The sequence below is a fragment of the Hydractinia symbiolongicarpus genome, chromosome 6 (assembly GCF_029227915.1).
Source record: "Hydractinia symbiolongicarpus strain clone_291-10 chromosome 6, HSymV2.1, whole genome shotgun sequence".
Lineage (NCBI taxonomy): Eukaryota > Metazoa > Cnidaria > Hydrozoa > Anthoathecata > Hydractiniidae > Hydractinia > Hydractinia symbiolongicarpus.
Window position 1 is genome coordinate 10,404,002 of NC_079880.1, and position 17,263 is coordinate 10,421,264.

The 17,263-nt window shown below is 32.4% G+C and overlaps 2 protein-coding genes across 4 annotated transcripts; one reads left to right on the plus strand and one right to left on the minus strand.

The window, feature by feature from the left end:
* Window positions 1–1,270: 1,270 nt before the first annotated feature.
* LOC130647134 (dynactin subunit 4-like) lies at window positions 1,271–15,335 on the minus strand. 3 transcript variants are annotated; one of them, XM_057452882.1, is made up of 14 exons: window positions 15,209–15,335; window positions 10,460–10,626; window positions 8,969–9,039; window positions 8,019–8,203; window positions 7,024–7,169; window positions 6,186–6,268; window positions 5,976–6,088; window positions 5,362–5,471; window positions 4,823–4,896; window positions 4,379–4,433; window positions 4,153–4,260; window positions 3,477–3,580; window positions 3,174–3,252; window positions 1,271–2,531 (listed from the first exon to the last, which is right to left on the minus strand). In XM_057452882.1, exons 2-14 carry the CDS (start codon window positions 10,613–10,615, stop codon window positions 2,373–2,375), a joined length of 1,443 nt encoding a protein of 480 aa, XP_057308865.1. In that variant the 5' UTR covers window positions 10,616–10,626; window positions 15,209–15,335; the 3' UTR covers window positions 1,271–2,372. The 3 variants fall into 3 exon arrangements, with proteins under 3 accessions (XP_057308865.1, XP_057308867.1, XP_057308866.1); XM_057452884.1 differs by lacking the exon at window positions 15,209–15,335 and adding an exon at window positions 11,879–11,900; XM_057452883.1 differs by lacking the exon at window positions 15,209–15,335 and adding an exon at window positions 11,740–11,824.
* A 42-nt stretch (window positions 15,336–15,377) lies between these two features.
* LOC130647135 (uncharacterized) lies at window positions 15,378–17,038 on the plus strand. Its single transcript, XM_057452885.1, has 3 exons — window positions 15,378–15,904; window positions 16,027–16,473; window positions 16,670–17,038. Exons 1-3 carry the CDS (start codon window positions 15,469–15,471, stop codon window positions 17,005–17,007), a joined length of 1,221 nt encoding a protein of 406 aa, XP_057308868.1. The 5' UTR covers window positions 15,378–15,468; the 3' UTR covers window positions 17,008–17,038.
* The last annotated feature ends 225 nt before the right edge of the window (window positions 17,039–17,263 follow it).

The window sequence follows — 17,263 nt, forward strand, 5'->3', positions numbered from 1 at the left end:
GTTACATTGTGCAGTGAGAAATTGCTCTAATGGTAGCTACAAGTTAAAAAAGTTGAAATAATGTTCGTGTAACTTATTTTCATTGATACCGTTTCCAACGATCAAGAAAGATTCAGCTTCCAGAAAGATCTAGATCAACCTTGTGAATCGTTTAAAACCAGGCTCAAAATCTAAGTTATTTGAACCTGTAAAAGATTCAAAAATATGTTCAGGACACTTTAAAGATTTGAAACTAACTAAAGCTAACCTTTATCCTACTCAAAACCTTGGTTTTGGTGCCACAAGGAAGTTGAGTTCCTTATCATCAATGTTAACACCAAGATCTTCAGTCAGTCCTTCATGTTCTTCTAAAAATCATGAAGTCGAAGAAATGGATATTGATGTAAGCAATCACAGTACTAATCCAGCCACTGATAACTGTGAGAAATACCTTTCCCATTGTGGTGTTGATGTTAATGGGGCATCTTCTGTTGTATTAGAAGTTCATACATATTTTTTACAATCACAACATTGTTGTGACCATGCTGATATCATTAACAAATTAAAAAAGGATAACGTTAAACTAAAAGAAAAGTGGGTGAATAATAGCAAAATGAATTACCATTAACATTGTTGCATCACTTAATCGATATTTTGATAGTATGTGCTGCATTGGCTAACTTGAAAAACCCTATTATGAGAATTTTAACATTTTATAGCATGGAATATTTTTTATGTCATTTCATTCCTTCAGATAAACCTGTGGTCTGGTTATTTAGGTTTTGTATGTACAGATAAGAACTAAGTTTTGCCTTTGTTTTATTATCGAAGAACGATTTTCTTACCTTGCAACCAGTGTTTCGATGCTTCAAACAGTAGATTTTTTCCGTAAAGACAAGTACTTTTTTAATGCCAAAGAACTGAACACTTAAAGTCTTCTATAGTTAAGATTTCTTGAAGATTTTCTTCATTATTCATCTGTAACCACACGTGTCTTAATTAATTTTGTTTTGGTCAAAATTTTTAAATTCCCGCAAAAACAGTGTGTAATTTGCAGAAAACCTTTAAAACTTGAAAAAGGTGTTTTGACGCGTTAATTTTTGTAGTGGTTTTCATATTCCGCAATGATTTATACAATTGGTCGAAGAGCCATGTGACAGGTTTTTAGTCTTTAAAGCTTTTATAACAGGGATGACACCAAACCCTCTCCTAATTTGTCCCGCAGACACTTGGAATAAACAGAACTAATAAATCTAACAGGAAAGATTCCAGAGGTGACATCGAAGCATTTAAGATAAATTTTATAATCTATGATACTTAAATACATAATTAAAGGAGTCATAGTTTAAAAAAGAGGTCTCGTCATTCACAAAATACATCAAAGATTGCAGAATAATACTATAAAATAATCACTAAATTTATTTTTAGTGGTCAATTTTTCTAAATTAATATTAACTCTTAGTGTTGATTATTGACAATGACCAGACTAGCCACAATTGTGATCATGATTTTGGTGTTTAACTAAGAGCTTGTTCGAATACTAGCGACAACAGTGATTGTAATTTCAGTGTATGTCTAAGAGCTTGTTCGAATACTAGCGACAAAAGTGATTGTAATTTCAGTGTATGACTAAGAGCTTGTTCGAATACTAGCAAAAACAGTGATTGTAATTTCAGTGTATGTCTAAGAGCTTGTTCGAATACTAGCGACAACAGTGATTGTAATTTCAGTGTATGACTAAGAGCTTGTTCGAATACTAGCGACAACAGTGATTGTAATTTCAGTGTATGACTAAGAGCTTGTTCGAATACTAGCGACAACAGTGATTGTAATTTCAGTGTATGACTAAGAGCTTGTTCGAATACTAGCGACAACAGTGATTGTAATTTCAGTGTATGACTAAAAGCTTGTTCGAATACTAGCAACAACTGTGATCGTGATTTCAGTGTATGACTAAGAGCTTGTTTAAATACTAGCGACAACAGTGATTGTAATTTCAGTGTATGACTAAGAGCTTGCTCGAATACTAGCAACAACAGTGATTGTAATTTCAGTATCTGACAAAATATTTGGAAATAAAAAATAAATTAAATTTACTAAAAAATTAAACAGCCGATTTCATGAAATTTTCCTCATACTTTTCGAAAGGGTGTTTTTCCTGATCTTAGCCAAAAGCAATAAATATAAATATTAAATTACCCAAAAAACATACATGAAGAAAGATTTCTCGTTTTAAAAAATGTTATGACTAAATTTCCTATAATCCACTAATATCAGGGGGTCAGGTTAATAAGTAGATTTGTTTTGATTTTCACCTCACGTCCCCTTATTTTTTACCCAGTCAAAATAATCGTTATTAAATTTCACACATGTCAGTTAATCTGGTCTGCTTTTTAGCACAATGTCTGGTTAATTTCGCCAACCATTACTCGCACCAAGACGGTCAATGATACTAAGTGTTCTTCTAGTTTTACCGACTTGTCGGCGTCGTCAAGCTTTCTTACAAGCGGTGCCGTTGTCATTTTGTACTCGTAAGTCATCTTGAAAAATGCCTAAACGACAGAAAGTAAACGAGACAAGTGAGAGAGACAAGGCAATACGAACTTTTTGACACAGTGAAAATATATGTACCTATATATGCTATATATACTTATATATGATATATATATAAAATATACATATTATATATATATATATATATATATATATATATATATATATATATATATATATATATATATATATATATATATATATATATATATATATATATATATATATATATATATATATATATATATATATATATATATATATATATATATATATATATATATATATATATATATATATATATATATATATATATATATATATATATATATATATATATATATATATATATATATATATATATATATATATATATATATATATATATATATATATATATATATATATATATATATATATATATATATATATATATATATATATATATATATATGATATATATATATATATATATATATATATATATATATATATATATACATATATATATATATATGTTAGGTTGAGGTCTTTTTATGAATTTAATTTTCCACGTGTGAAAGTAAACACTGAGAAGTTACCCCAGTCTTCCACATAACAGAATTGCTTATACCAGTCTTCCACACAACAAAACTGCTTACCGCAACTTCTCCTTGTTCATGTTTTGGTGTAATTTTTGTGAAGAAACAAACTTTGTTGCTTGCACGAGAATGAACAACACTGAAATAAAAACAAGAACATATGTTTCAAGACAATACAAAAAAACGTATACGTTCGACAAGATTTATTTTGAATAGAAAATTCGTCGACACATTAAGTATATATTGGTCATTAACCGGGACCAAAAAAAACAACTTTGTCAAAAGTCAAAATTGCGTGGCATGCACGCACGTACGCGCGCACGCACTCCCAAGTTAGAAATACAAAACACAAAAATAACACACCTTGGATCATCATTAAAATTATCCGTGGTTGCACTACCAATACCATCAAACTCAACCGTTGCATCTTTTGCTGCGATAGAAAGAATAACCTTGGGCAGTTCAATCTAAGAGCAGAAATTCAAACTTTTATTTTGTTTGTTGCATCATCATTTCTCCGAATCTAAACACCAGTTAAATTTCTTGCAAAAACATAACACTCTTTATATATCAGTTCTCTGTCAACTCAAGAACGTGTTGTCTTCAGGACGTACAGATTCTAAATTGGTCACTTAACTGTCACTAAACTACACGAGGAAGCAAGAAAATAAGTTTGAATCACTAAAACAAAATAAGTAAGGGGAAGTTTGACCAACTGCCTCCCGACCATATAAAAATGCGCACGCGGTAACAAAAAACGCTCGAGAGCTTTTTGTGCTATAGCGTTAAATGTCAAACACTTCCGCCAGTGATATGTAAAGCATTACTAACTTGCTTGCATACCACACAAGCCGGGTCGCGGGCAGTAGATGGCTCCAATTGGGGGGGGGGGACAGTGCGCAAGAGTGGGGAATCGAACCTGCAACCTCATAAATGAAAGTCGAATACATTACCACTACACCACCTCCACTGTCTTAGGAATCAAACAATGAGAACAACATTTATCGAGTATAACCCCAGGACAAAAATTATACATTACCTCGCAGTTCTTTTCATGCAACTCTTGCTCTTCAGCGGAGAGATTTTCAAAACTCACATTCATAATGGTATCCAAAGGATTGGAAATAGATAAAATCAGAACGCTCTCCTGAAATAAAAACAACACCCGTTATACAACAATTATACAAAATTAGTACTCGCTCGTAGTACGACAGACTGAACATACAGAATTTCAGCTGACAATGGTAAATAGGAAATATACTAACCATATCCTTCGACAAGTTAGGTTTCTTGAAGATTTGAATGCTGGGACAGTAGTGTCTATGGTAAAAATAAATAAAAAATAATGTGTTATGCAGAATTTCCTAGCATTTATTCATTCATTCTTTTATTCAATATTAGGAATATCAAAATATTTACATGCTGGTAAGAAAAAAAGTGAAAAAAAGACATAAAAATGGAAAAAGGGGAGGGAAAGATAAAATTAAGGAAAAGGAACTGAAAAAAAAAAACATGTAAAACTGTAAATTAGAAACAGGGAAATGAGAGAATAAAGAAAAATGGCATAAAGATTTACACTAATCTCAAAACTACAAAACACACACATTTCACCAACTACTGACTATGCGGGACTCCCAATTACACCTCCATCTTATTGGAGTATAAAAATTGCTATTAATTATAGATACGATTTTCAAAATATTACTTACATGCCACCCAATTGGATTTTAAACTTAATGGAAGATGGATTAAATTCTGGTTTGCAAAGATTATGTTCGCATTCCTAAACCAAAAAAATAATGATAATTATAATTACCAGAGCTAGTGGATGCGTTGAGAATACCTACACTTGAACAACTGAGTCAATTACATGACATGAACAGTGTTTTTCGTTAGTAACAGCCTTTAAAAAAGTCATAAAATACCGACTGGTAGCCTAGTGGTAAAGCGTTCACTTCCAGTGCGGAAGGTCTTGGGTTCAAACCTCGGCCGAGTCATGCCAAAGACTATAAAAGTGTGAACCTATCCTTTCTCCTTAGCGCTCAGCATGAGAATAGGATTGATATCTTAGGCGGTTGTCTAGTTGAGGGATTGCTGTGCTTGCATGACTTTCGTAGCTCAAATGGAAGCTTTAAATGCACTAGGACCCCCTTCACTGGACCCTCCTTGAAAGCAGTACCAATAGGAAATTAAGAGGGTATCCTGGGTAAATAATTTCAATAATAATAATGCATTCAAAGAGCCTCACCTTACATCTTTGCGATCGTCTCACCATTAGATGCTTATGTTGTGGATATAATGTTTTTGTTGCTTCTCCTTGTATACTGGGCTGGTGAAGTCTTTGCTCCAACGTCAAAACTAGAAAGACAAAAGAACATGGTACAGTTTCTCTGAAAACAAGTTCGATACACAGAAAAAGGATAGCAAGGAGAACACAGTGAAAGTCGTCTCTTTTTGTTTAACCTCGCATGATCTCTGCCATGTTTGTTGTTTTACGAAAGAGGCCAACTTTAGCTGTCCACTGCAAAATCTAAATTTTATTTAAAATTTAAGGATCCTAAATAAATACTTATGTACAGTTACCTGTTAAGTCAGTCTATTTTTTCAGAAACTTAATTATCCTAATATTGGAGGGCATTTTAGGGATTTTTAACTTCCTTAAGTTAATTGGAAAAACTGCCATAATTCTTGAAAATATTGTTGGTGTTCAATTTCATGATTTTGGGCAAAAACAACAAAAATTGTGAGATTAAAAGATGTCTGATACAACTCTTATGAAGGTTTTATAATAAACTTATTTCTGAAGGCGAGGAACTTCAACAAATTCATTCACCATAGCAGATATAAAAATGGCGTGCAAACCTTCTTCTAAGACAACCTCTTCAGTATAGAACCTATCTGGGATGGGTTCTATTTCTTCTAATCGGGGTGACAAACATGGCGCCTGCACTTCTTTCTGACTACCAGGAGAAGAGCTGAAATAAGTAATCGTTATGTTTATCATCTACGTATATATTTACATCAACTTAATGATCGAATTTAATAAAAAAGACATGCAGAAGCTATATTTACCTAGTTCTGGATAGAATTGATAATGGCGATCCAATACTCCCAGCTCTTCTTTTACCAAGACTTAAAGCATAGCCATACCGGTCCTGAAGGAATAGAACAAAAAAAAAAGGTTTATTGACCACCACGACAACTGTATGTATAGCATGACCTATAATCAGTGACAAAAAATGGCACAATGGCATTTTTTAGCTATTTTTCAAAGGTGGACAAAATATTTTTAAAGTTGGCTAAAAGCATTAACTCAACCATACTCCGCAGGAAAGGAGGAAAACACTACTTCCATATTTAATTAGGTATATTAAGCAACGTTTAGAATCTGCTAGTTGCAATTTTAACATGCTGGAATCTATATGTTAGGCCCCACAAAGTGCCGTAATATAAAAAAAAACAAGAGTCAAGCTGACGTCAGCAACCAGTTTGGATTTAATATAATAACCAAAGTCCTCCATAAAACATTAAAAAGTGAACTTTGTCAAGTTGTGTGAATCTAATATAGACAGCCGAAATTACAACTTGTCGTAACCGAATTTAAATTTGCAAGCATGTGCCAGCATTTTTCTAACTGATAGTAGCTTATCTTATAATAAAAAGAGTTTAACTGGTGTTTCTACCAGTAGAGAAAACATTTATTTTTCTCTTCTGATTTCAAGACTTGCAAGGCATTCGATAAAACCCACAAGTTTATATATTTATATGCTCTCTTTGAGTCAATGTGAAACAGATTATCAACATTTTGCAAAAACTACATAAATCGATCAAGCCTTAAATTCAACTTTGAACAAGCATCGCAAACGATGAAATGAAATGGGAAATTAGAACCTTAAAATAGAAAACACACCATTAAGTACATGTTTGTCCTTCTTTTGGATAATTTTTGTCTCTCTTTCTCCATCTTGTCTTGATGTGCCATATGTTTGTAATAATCTAACAGTGCAGACATTTTTTTTGAAAATGCAGGCTCAACAGCTGGCCAACCGCCACTAGCTGAAAATAAATAAAACCAATCAGTACCTACAACGAATATTAGAAGCATACCAAGACATAAATGCTAAGGAAAAGACTGTAGCAGTAAAGAATTTATATTTGTAAATTTGTTTCATGTTCACAAACTGAAGTTTAAAAAGTTTTTATTTTCCTAAACAATGAAAGGCATTCACAACCTTTTTTTCTTGTCTTTTTTTTTAACTTTCTCCTTCTGTCCACTATCTTCCTACTAATTTATAATACTTAACCTTACTTTGGACAAAGAATATGTACAACAATAGTTATCCAAAGTTATTGTAGTTCATACTTTTTATATTTGCAATTTTGAAATAAATTTAGTCATGCACAATCAAAGTCCAAATGGTACTTTTAAACGTTTTGCTAAGTTTTATTAAAAAAATAGATAAACTGTTTAATTTGATTTGCATGCCAGCATAACTGATCAAGCCATCAACATTAAACATGCATTTTAGCAATTACAAAAGAGCTGGGAAATACTTGGATTATTATCCAGCAGACCTTACACTCTAAACCCGGTTGAACTCTTTTAGTATATGGTTTATGTTACATATCTTGCTGAAGGGAACTTGATAAAAAAAATGTTTTTAAAACTCTTTTACATTAATCGTTAAAATTAATAATATATGTCCAGTTTTTGATCTGCAATGAATTCCATTGCGGTAAAACTTTGAAGGTGAAAATCTTATTGCACACATTTTTTTAATAATTAGCTACAGGAGCATAAACTAGAATTTATTTGTAATTAATTTGAATTTAAAAAATTAAACCAAACTAAAAAGTGCTTCAGAACTTAAAAAGTAAATTTAAAACCTTAAGCAGCAAACATACGTGTCAGTTGATCAGGCAACTTCACATCTCGAGTTGTCCATCTACAGAATCCACAATTCAAGTAATGCACTTTTTTAAGTGGAGGAGTTTTGCCATCAAGTGGATTTGTCTGTACGGCAGGAACAGCAGTTGCACGAACGGACAATGTATGATGACAACTCGGACAGTCAAAGCAGTTGCCACATCTAAACAACAAATATTAACTAATGCACAATCTAAATCTGAATTTGAGTATAAAGACCTTTTCTACTATACATTTGCTTTCATTTGCAGTGACTGGTTCTTAAAATATAACTTATACACTAGATTCTTTAGACTCTCATCCTCTGCTTTATGTGGGTATCGATATTATAATACCCATATACGTCTGTCTGTCTGTCACACAAAATGGTGGCTTTAGCTGCACAAGTAGCGAGACGCACGTGATGCGGTATAAAAAGGATGAGCGAACCCGTGGATTTTTCCACGGGCTAACAACTAGTACAGTGTTATTTGGCAAGTACGAGATTTTTCATTTTTTAATTCACTAGCACAGTGTCATGCCATGCTTCATGCAACACAAGTACATGACAAAGTAAGGCAATAGGTAATTCTAATGTAAGCCTGAAGAAAAGTACACAGCAACTGGTTGCAAAAAAGTTGACAAAAATAAAATCCACAAGACTTTTTCCTTACGCACCAACAGACATAGTACGGGTATTAATATTTGTGATTAATTTAGCTACAATACTATTTGTCTTTTGGTTTTTAAGATTTTCTCCGACTTGCTAGGAATGCGATGCAGGTTTTAATGTTAGATTTTGTTTATTTGCATTTGGGACATTTTTGTAAATAACGTAAATCTACTTAATTTCGAGATATGCATAAAAATATTACACTGAGTCACACTATTTGGTTAGAAGAAAATATTTCTAACAATTTAAACATAGAAAAATCAACCATAACTTTACCTATTTTTCTTTAACTTTGCTTCCGCAGAAGGCATGTTTTCCAAACAGTTTGGGCAATAAAATGAGTCAACCTAAAAAAGCGAACGAACATTTAGAAGAGGTGTGTGAGGACAAATGCAGTCTGTCTATCTGTGCGAACTGACAGGTTGAGGACAACATTAGAAAACCTTTGAAAACTTGCATCTCCTTAATGGATCTGACGTCATATTGAATTTGCCACAGGCTGAAAATCACACTTAAAAGCACACCTAAAAAACTTGACGCGTTTATCAAACATTTACCAAAAGTTGGGTTAAAATGATGGTGTGGTGATGCTCATTGAACATGTGAGGATTTTATGCTAAATTCATCCACATAGATGTAGGCCAATGTCACGGACAACCTAATTTTAACATTTGACCATCAGGTTTAAAAAAAAAAATGGTAAAAATATACCTTTTAGAAGAGAAAAAAAGCTTGAGAAATTTACAAAATGAAAAAAACACATTGTTTATCAAGAGTGTAGCTATACGGTAAAGCATAGAGCGTCTTACCACAAAAAATCTAAGCAAATAAAAAATCAATATTTATATACATCAAGCTTCAACTAGATCATGAAAATGTGTGTAAACATTAAATAATTTACTCGAAAATGAGAAATAATAAATTTTGACACAATAATCAAAAACAAATTAACCCTTGTATACAACTCTATACTTGTTAACAAAAATGTGTGTATTTTTTTTGCATGGAATTTAATAATGAAATACAATTATCCTATATATATATATAGTTACAAATTTGAACTAAAAACTGTTGCTTTTTAAAATCTTTGAAACTTTCTCCACAATAATATTGATTTATTGCCTACTGAAAAATTCTACTTAACCAGACATTTTAAATTTTCGGCAGTCATGGTGACCGTCACAGATAAATATTTATATTATCTGCTGAGTAGTTGCAGTGTTGATCAATCGAAAAATTGAGAGATTGGGTGAACTGCAGCACACACCTACATGAAATGCAACAAAAAAATTAAAAAAAGATGAGAAGTAGACAACCATATTGGGTATAAATACCTTATGATCTAACACAGTCTAGCTAAGAGGGTCATTAATATACCCAGTCCAACCCATGGTAGCATGGAAAACGGGGGTTACGCCGAGAATGATGATGTTGGTGATAGTAAAAATTTGTTCTGATGGAAATTTTATTGTACATTTTTTTAAAATAAAATAGCTCCAGAAACACGAACTTGTGCAATTTGTAATTAAATTAAAATTAAAAGATTAAACTGAACTAAAAAGTGCTTCAGAACTAAAAAATAAATTGAAGACACATTGAAAGTAGAGAAGTTTTTAAACACAATGTGAATGCACTGAAAAAGCGACAGTTTTTAATTTAAATTTGTAACTATATATACGGGATAAATGTATTTAATTATCTATATCAAATGCAACAAACAATTACAGTAAAGATGAAAGTATAGACAACGATAATAGGTATAAATACCTCATGAGTAACACAGTTGCCACATCTCAGTTTGGTGCAATGTCGACAGAAATACAACTTTGTGATTGGTTTAAATTCTTTGCACTCACACGCATAAAGCACATGACTATCAGAACCAATGATGGACAATGCGATTGGATTGGAAAATAAATTCATTGTTTATAAGCCTAAAAATAACACAGTACTAAATAGGTTGATTTCTTTATTAAAAATGTACTTATTCTCTAGATTCTTAGATCCTTTGAAAATCACTGAACCAGGATTATTGAAAGCAATAACGTCACTATGGATTGTATAAAAAACAAATACTACAATGGCCCCTATGGCTCACTTCTCTTCTTATGAAAAACACTTCTCTTCTCAGTCAAAACACTTCTCCACTTTTCTCCGAAATCTTTTCTTCCGTCCAAAACACTTGTCTCCCAAAGTGAGTTGCATAAATTATAAATAAGTTCCATAAATCAAAAAATTCCTACACCCAATTCTGGTTCGGAATATTGATTGAGCTAGATTTTGCTTACTCACGTTTTTGAATATAAATGACCGACCACCCTTTTTCTCTTTTAATACACATGTTTTTTATAAGTATACCAGAAAATTTAACCAGGCTGGCCATTATTCTTATTTCTTTATTGTTCCAAACATACATACTGTTTTAATCTAAAAGCTCAGCCTGATATTCTATTAAAGTACAGAAAAAGAAGCATGTAGCTTTCTTGGTGGACACTACCATGATTTTAAGGACTCTGGGCAGTCATTTATTTTGCCATTTATTGTGTCCTGGTAACAAAAAATTCCCTACTCTGCTACTGATCCGAATTGATTTGTGATATTATTTTAATCATGCACATGCACTGGGACCTGCTACGATCAGCTGGTTAGTAATTTGAGCATGTGTTAGCCAAGTGTACTTCTTTCGAAAAGTGAAAAAATATACAGGACATGGGTGTAAAATTGCGGACCAGATTTTTAAAGTTAGTTGTGAAGAGAAAGTTTGGGGCCACATGCAGAGAAGTGCTAAGTGCAGAAGAGAAGCGCCAAAATGCAAACGAGAATTGTGAGAACACAGAAGAGAACTGTCTGAATCATAGAAGAGAAGTGTTTTTAAATTGGAAGAAAAGTAAGTTATATGGGCCATCGTAAAATACACCATAAGAACCATCTTCACAGAAGATCGTTTAAAAACATTTAAAACAAGTTACTTAAGAACAAAAACATTGCCAAATTTTGTTTAAAAACCAACTTAATAGGATTGTAGGAAGCAAAAGCATTGCCATTACCATCGTTTTCCATTATTTTCCACATCGTTTCATTTTAAGGCTTACAGTTTAAAAATTACAGTAAATTGTTTCACCTTGTCTTGATAAAATCATTTGTAAGCAACCTGGAAAAATGATGATATGGTCAAAAACACCTTACTGTAATGCTTCGAATAAACGCCCCTTCTATTAAACGCCACCCTCGAATAGACGCCCTCCTTTTCAGTCATTTTTTTAATAAACGCCCCCCTCGAATAGACGCCCCTCCCTCATTAAGAAGAGTTAATGCTAAGCGATAGTAAAACTATACTTACTTACTTTTTACCTAAATCTTAGATTTAAGGTTGGAAATTTTGCTTTTCGCTTTTAAGTTCATTCTTTAAAATATGTGAATATCTTTTATTTTCTGTTGTGAAGACATATATTATAGGTATCCTTAAAAACTGCAAAAGAGACGAAGTGTAAAAAATTTAATAAACGCCCCCTCTTTTAAACGCCCCCCTCGAATAGAAGCCCAACAAAAATGTCAAAAAATTTAATAAACACCCCAGGCGTTTATTTATCATTTTTTGGTTATCCTTGTGTTTTCAATCTCTTAAAGCACTCTTTAATGGTATATTTACTAAAAAAAAATTCAGGCCACAAATTTATCAGAGTATTTGAACATTATACTGATAAATTTTTAACAAACGAAAATTATTAAAATGTCAGAATAATACTCATTTTCAATTAGATATAAATTTCCTGTATTTTGTAAAGAGCATTAAAATCATATTAAGTCTAATTTAATAATGCCAAAAAAAACAACGATGAAACCTTAACAATTTACATAACTACACCCTACTTTATTATTGACCTTTTAAGTTTTTTTAGACTGTTATGTTAGACTCATTGAGTATTGAGTGCATAAATGGTTACTGCCACATATGGTTGAAAATGTTTATATTTATCATTATGTCTACTATGTATAAATGAAATGGGCAGGATTTGATAACAAAAGAACAAGAAGTGGAGTATTTACAAAGAAAAATATCCCGATTCAGATTTGTTAAAAAAATTATCACATTCTTGCTCTACATGAGATGTATATTCAGTACTGTTCCAGTTAACTGTATTTTCATATAAAATAATTACAAAAAAATTGTTATCTGTCCCTTTTTGTTTTGGGGTCACAAGCTGATAAAACCTAACAATAGGTGTTATATTTTTATCAATTTTGTGTCTTGGAAATAAAAAATATGCAAAATTGCTCAGAAAGTTCCTAAAAACATCATATTCAAAGCAAAATACATAACTCATAAAAATAAGGAGTTTAGAGCATTTTTTATCAATTTCAAAATTCTGGGCTTGTTATTTTTTTATCAATTTATTGTTCCTGAAACAAACAATAATAACTACAGTACAGTCCAGATGTAAGCGTACGCGTACGCTCAACTTGCAAAAATAATTGCATTCATTAAAAAAAACAATAGGATAGCAAGTTCCTTTCAAATTGCGCGAAAATAATTGCTTCGTGTTAAAAACAAAAGCATAGCAAGAAACATTGTTTAAAAACAATACTCTGCGCGAGAATAAATTAAACGCGAAGGCCATTGAATTTTAATTTTTTTTAACAACGAAACTAATTATATTTAGTATCGCCGTTTTTCGTTTTTAAACTTTTAAAATGCGATCTAAAAAAGCTTTTCTATAGCGGTTTTTCGTTTTTAAACTTTCAAAATGCGATCTAAAAAAACATTTCTATCGCCGTTTTTCGTTTTTAAACTTTTTAAAATGCGATCTAAAAAAAACATTTCTATCGCTGTTTTTCGTTTTTAAACTTTTAAAATGCGCTCTAAAAAAACATTTCTATCGCCGTTTTTTAAAACTTTTAAAATGCTATCTAAAAAAACATTTCTATTGCCGTTATTCGTTTTTAATCTTTTAAAATGCGATCTAAAAAAAATTTCTATCGCCGTTTTCCGTTTTAAAACTTTTAAAATGCGATCTAAAAAAACATTTCTATCGCCGTTTTTCGTTTTTTAAACTTTTAAAATGCGATCTAAAAAAACATTTCTATGCCGTTTTTCGTTCCTAAAATTTTAAAATGCGATCTAAAAAAACATTTCTATCGCCGTTTTTCGTTTTTAAAGTTTTAAAATGCAATCTAAAAAAACATTTCTATTAAAATTAAAGTTTCAATCTTTGTTAAAATATAATAATTTCTATCGCTTAAAAGCTTTATTTAATCCGCGCAACCAACAATGCATTAGTTTATTCAGTTTCCACGCAAAACATTTGTTTAATAAAAATATTAAACAATGGCCCTTTGTGTCACATTGATAGAGTTGATAACATTTGCAATTATGCTATTGGGAATAGTTATGTTAACACTATTTAACAATAGTTACGCGCAGTTATAATAAGCTATTTTTTCTTCAATAATCTTTTGTTTATTATGCGCAAGTTAACGACTTACAAGACTCGCAAGATATTTAATAAGAACAAAAGACAAACAACTACCCCCTCCGAGAAAAAGGTGTGAAACTTGAGCGTGCGCGTACGCTTACATCTGGAATGTACTGTATGTTAATAGTTGCTGTTATGAAACAGGGATTTCATATTCAGGAATGTCTGACTATAATGCTAAGTCTAAGGGGCCTTCGAAGATTCAGACCCCCTCCCCCCTCCTCTTTTAGCGGATTTCAGTCTGTGAAATACACACATTCGGATAAATTTTTGGAAGGCTCAGGGGCATGTTTTGTAGATAAAAGTTATCGGAATTGATGAAAAGAGGAATTATGCTCACGAACGACGAAGAATGTTCAGGCCAAGAACAAATTTTTAAAATTTCTCAATACTTAGCGGATTTCTTTTTCAAGCTTCAGACCCCCTCCCCCCTTAGCGGCGATATCCCGCTAACAGGGCCTGAAAAATTTTTTGAAGGCCCCTAAAATCAAATTGGTTTTTTAACTTATTCTCCATAAACATTTTCTGATAAACTTAAAACAACTGATACCAATGTCCAAAAATCATCAAAACATGGTCTGATATTAATGAACTTGTCCACAACTCCCAGCAAAATCCAACGGCCCACAGTGTGCCATCTCCCCAATTTCCCACACATGGCTTGGGTTAACGGGGCTACAACATTCACTCGCCCATGTTGAATTGCCGTCAAGAGGAATCGAACCGCGGTCTACCGCACAGAGTAAAAGAGATATAACCACTAATCTACGGCGCCATAAAAACTGACGTACATTATTAAAAGAGAGTTTAAACACCTTTCCGTGCCATGAATGGATATTTTGTTTAGGTAATACTATGATAGGATTGAATATGTTAAGATAGTTTGGGGCCTATGCAATTTTTTCAAAATTAAAAATATATAGCTATAGTGCCAAGAAAAACACCGAACCCGTAACATAAATTCCATGGATTAGGCCTTTTCATGCTTTGACTTCAAAAATTTACTCTAAAGTGAATTTTCAAAACTAAAGTACCATCTTACTTCGTTTTGTAGTTATCTAGCTAGACTCTGAGAGATACGAACTAAGAGGCCGTTGTAAATTGACCCCACCAGAGGGTACTGTATCAAATGGATATATAGCTAGCATGGGGAGATAAACTAAGGTTTTCTTTTAGTGAGCTTTCTTTGTGTCACTCTGTTGAAAAAAGCCAAGCCTTTATTTTCAGGTGGTGGCTAGTTTGTATCGGTGAAAGTTGGCGGCCTGAAATATATTTTTTTTTCGACGTCGTGTGACGTTAGCGATGTCGTCTCGCCGTGAATATCAGATTCCGCGGGAAAAGTACTTCATAAAATTATTATATAATGAGAAGAAGGTGTGCGTTGCACGTGTTTTCATAAACACGAAGAAAATATTAAAATTGAAAGTTTTTTTTCACAACTGTATTTTTTATACGTATTTTGGTGGTAAAAACGGAGTACTTTGTGGTGTTGTTGCTAAATTATGGGTGAGTTTTTCATTTATTTTGACTGAATTTTTTTTTCATGTAGAAATATTTATCCACGAAATGGATTACTACATTTTTGATATTTTTTCTCAAGGTGAATCCGGTGAATCTAGTAGTTCGTTACATCGTTATCCCTCGTATAGTGAATTTCACGAGGCTTTGGATTCATACGAAGTGAAGACGAAAACTCATTACACAGTTTTGTCAGAAACCAAAGATTTCAACAAAGATCGTAAGTCTTCATTAATATTATCAATATATTTCATTTGAACTCATATTCAGCAATCAATGCAATAACAAAAGATCAACTGATCACACATCACACAAAATGTAGATTTGATCGTTTTGTTACAGAATGTTTACAAGAGGTTTTAGAAGCCTCTTCATCACCTCAAATTTGTTGGCAATTAACACATAAAGAAGACAGTCTTCCCATTCATTTTAATGGCATACCATATATATGGCTCGGTACAAAGAAATACCAATGCCACCAAGGGAAAGACAGAGGTATCTCTATAAAAAAGAAATACAAACAAGATCGAGAAGAAAAACTTCGTGGTGACCACCCCGAATGTGTTAGAACGAGAAAACTGGCACAACACACCAAGAAGTTGGATTGTCCTGTTGTATTCAGCGTGAAGAAACTCCTACTGTTTCCTGGGTATAAAATCGAAAAAGATTCTAAATGGAACAGAACTGTTGCTTCAAAAAAATTGAAAGGCGCATTGGTGAAGTATCACATGAAAGATGATCAATTAACAATAGAGAGTCGATTGCAGTATATAACGACATTTCCAACTGGTACGATTTTTATATTTCTTCATATACCAACCTATGTGTTCTTCTTACTCGACTTTGTTCTATCTGCAACATGTACGACAGCAAATTTTGGAACGAGCGCTAGCGCATACTGGATTTTTACGTTATTTTTTATTTGTTTGTTTTATTATTATTTTTTATTATTATTATTTTATTTTATTTATTTTTTTTTATCTAGAGACGCATAGCAACCATAATATGGGAGAGGCTGCTGGATTAATCGAACCATTGGACCAACGAGTTGCTAATTATATGAAACAATTAATTAGAGGTGGTTGTCGAAAAACAAGAGAGCTGAAGTTGGCAGCAGCTGAGTTTGTGAAAAACACTATTTTTTCTGGTAGATCAAATCCAGAAAAAAGTAGGCGCAGATTCACGCCAAGTAGAAAGAAAATCAAAAATTTGATTACTTCAGTCAAAATCGAAACACGATATTCAAAGATTGACCAGGAGAATGTTGAGTCTTTGAAAAACGAATGGTCAGACTGGGCGGATATCTATTTCAGTGCACGGTGAGACTATACGAATGCTTTTACGAACGGCTGACACATGCAACAATAAATTTTGCTCAGAGTATTTTGAAGAAGCAGAGTGGTGTAGATTCGAAGATACGGGACTCAGTTACACCTGTCATTCAAGATTTCCGAATCAATTTGTACAGATTTTTTTTATAAAAGAGCGAAATCATTGGGTGACAGGAAAAAGAAAGTCGCAAGACGAAATTTACTTGTACGATTCGCTCAGTGTGTATAACAAAGAGCTTGAACGAAAC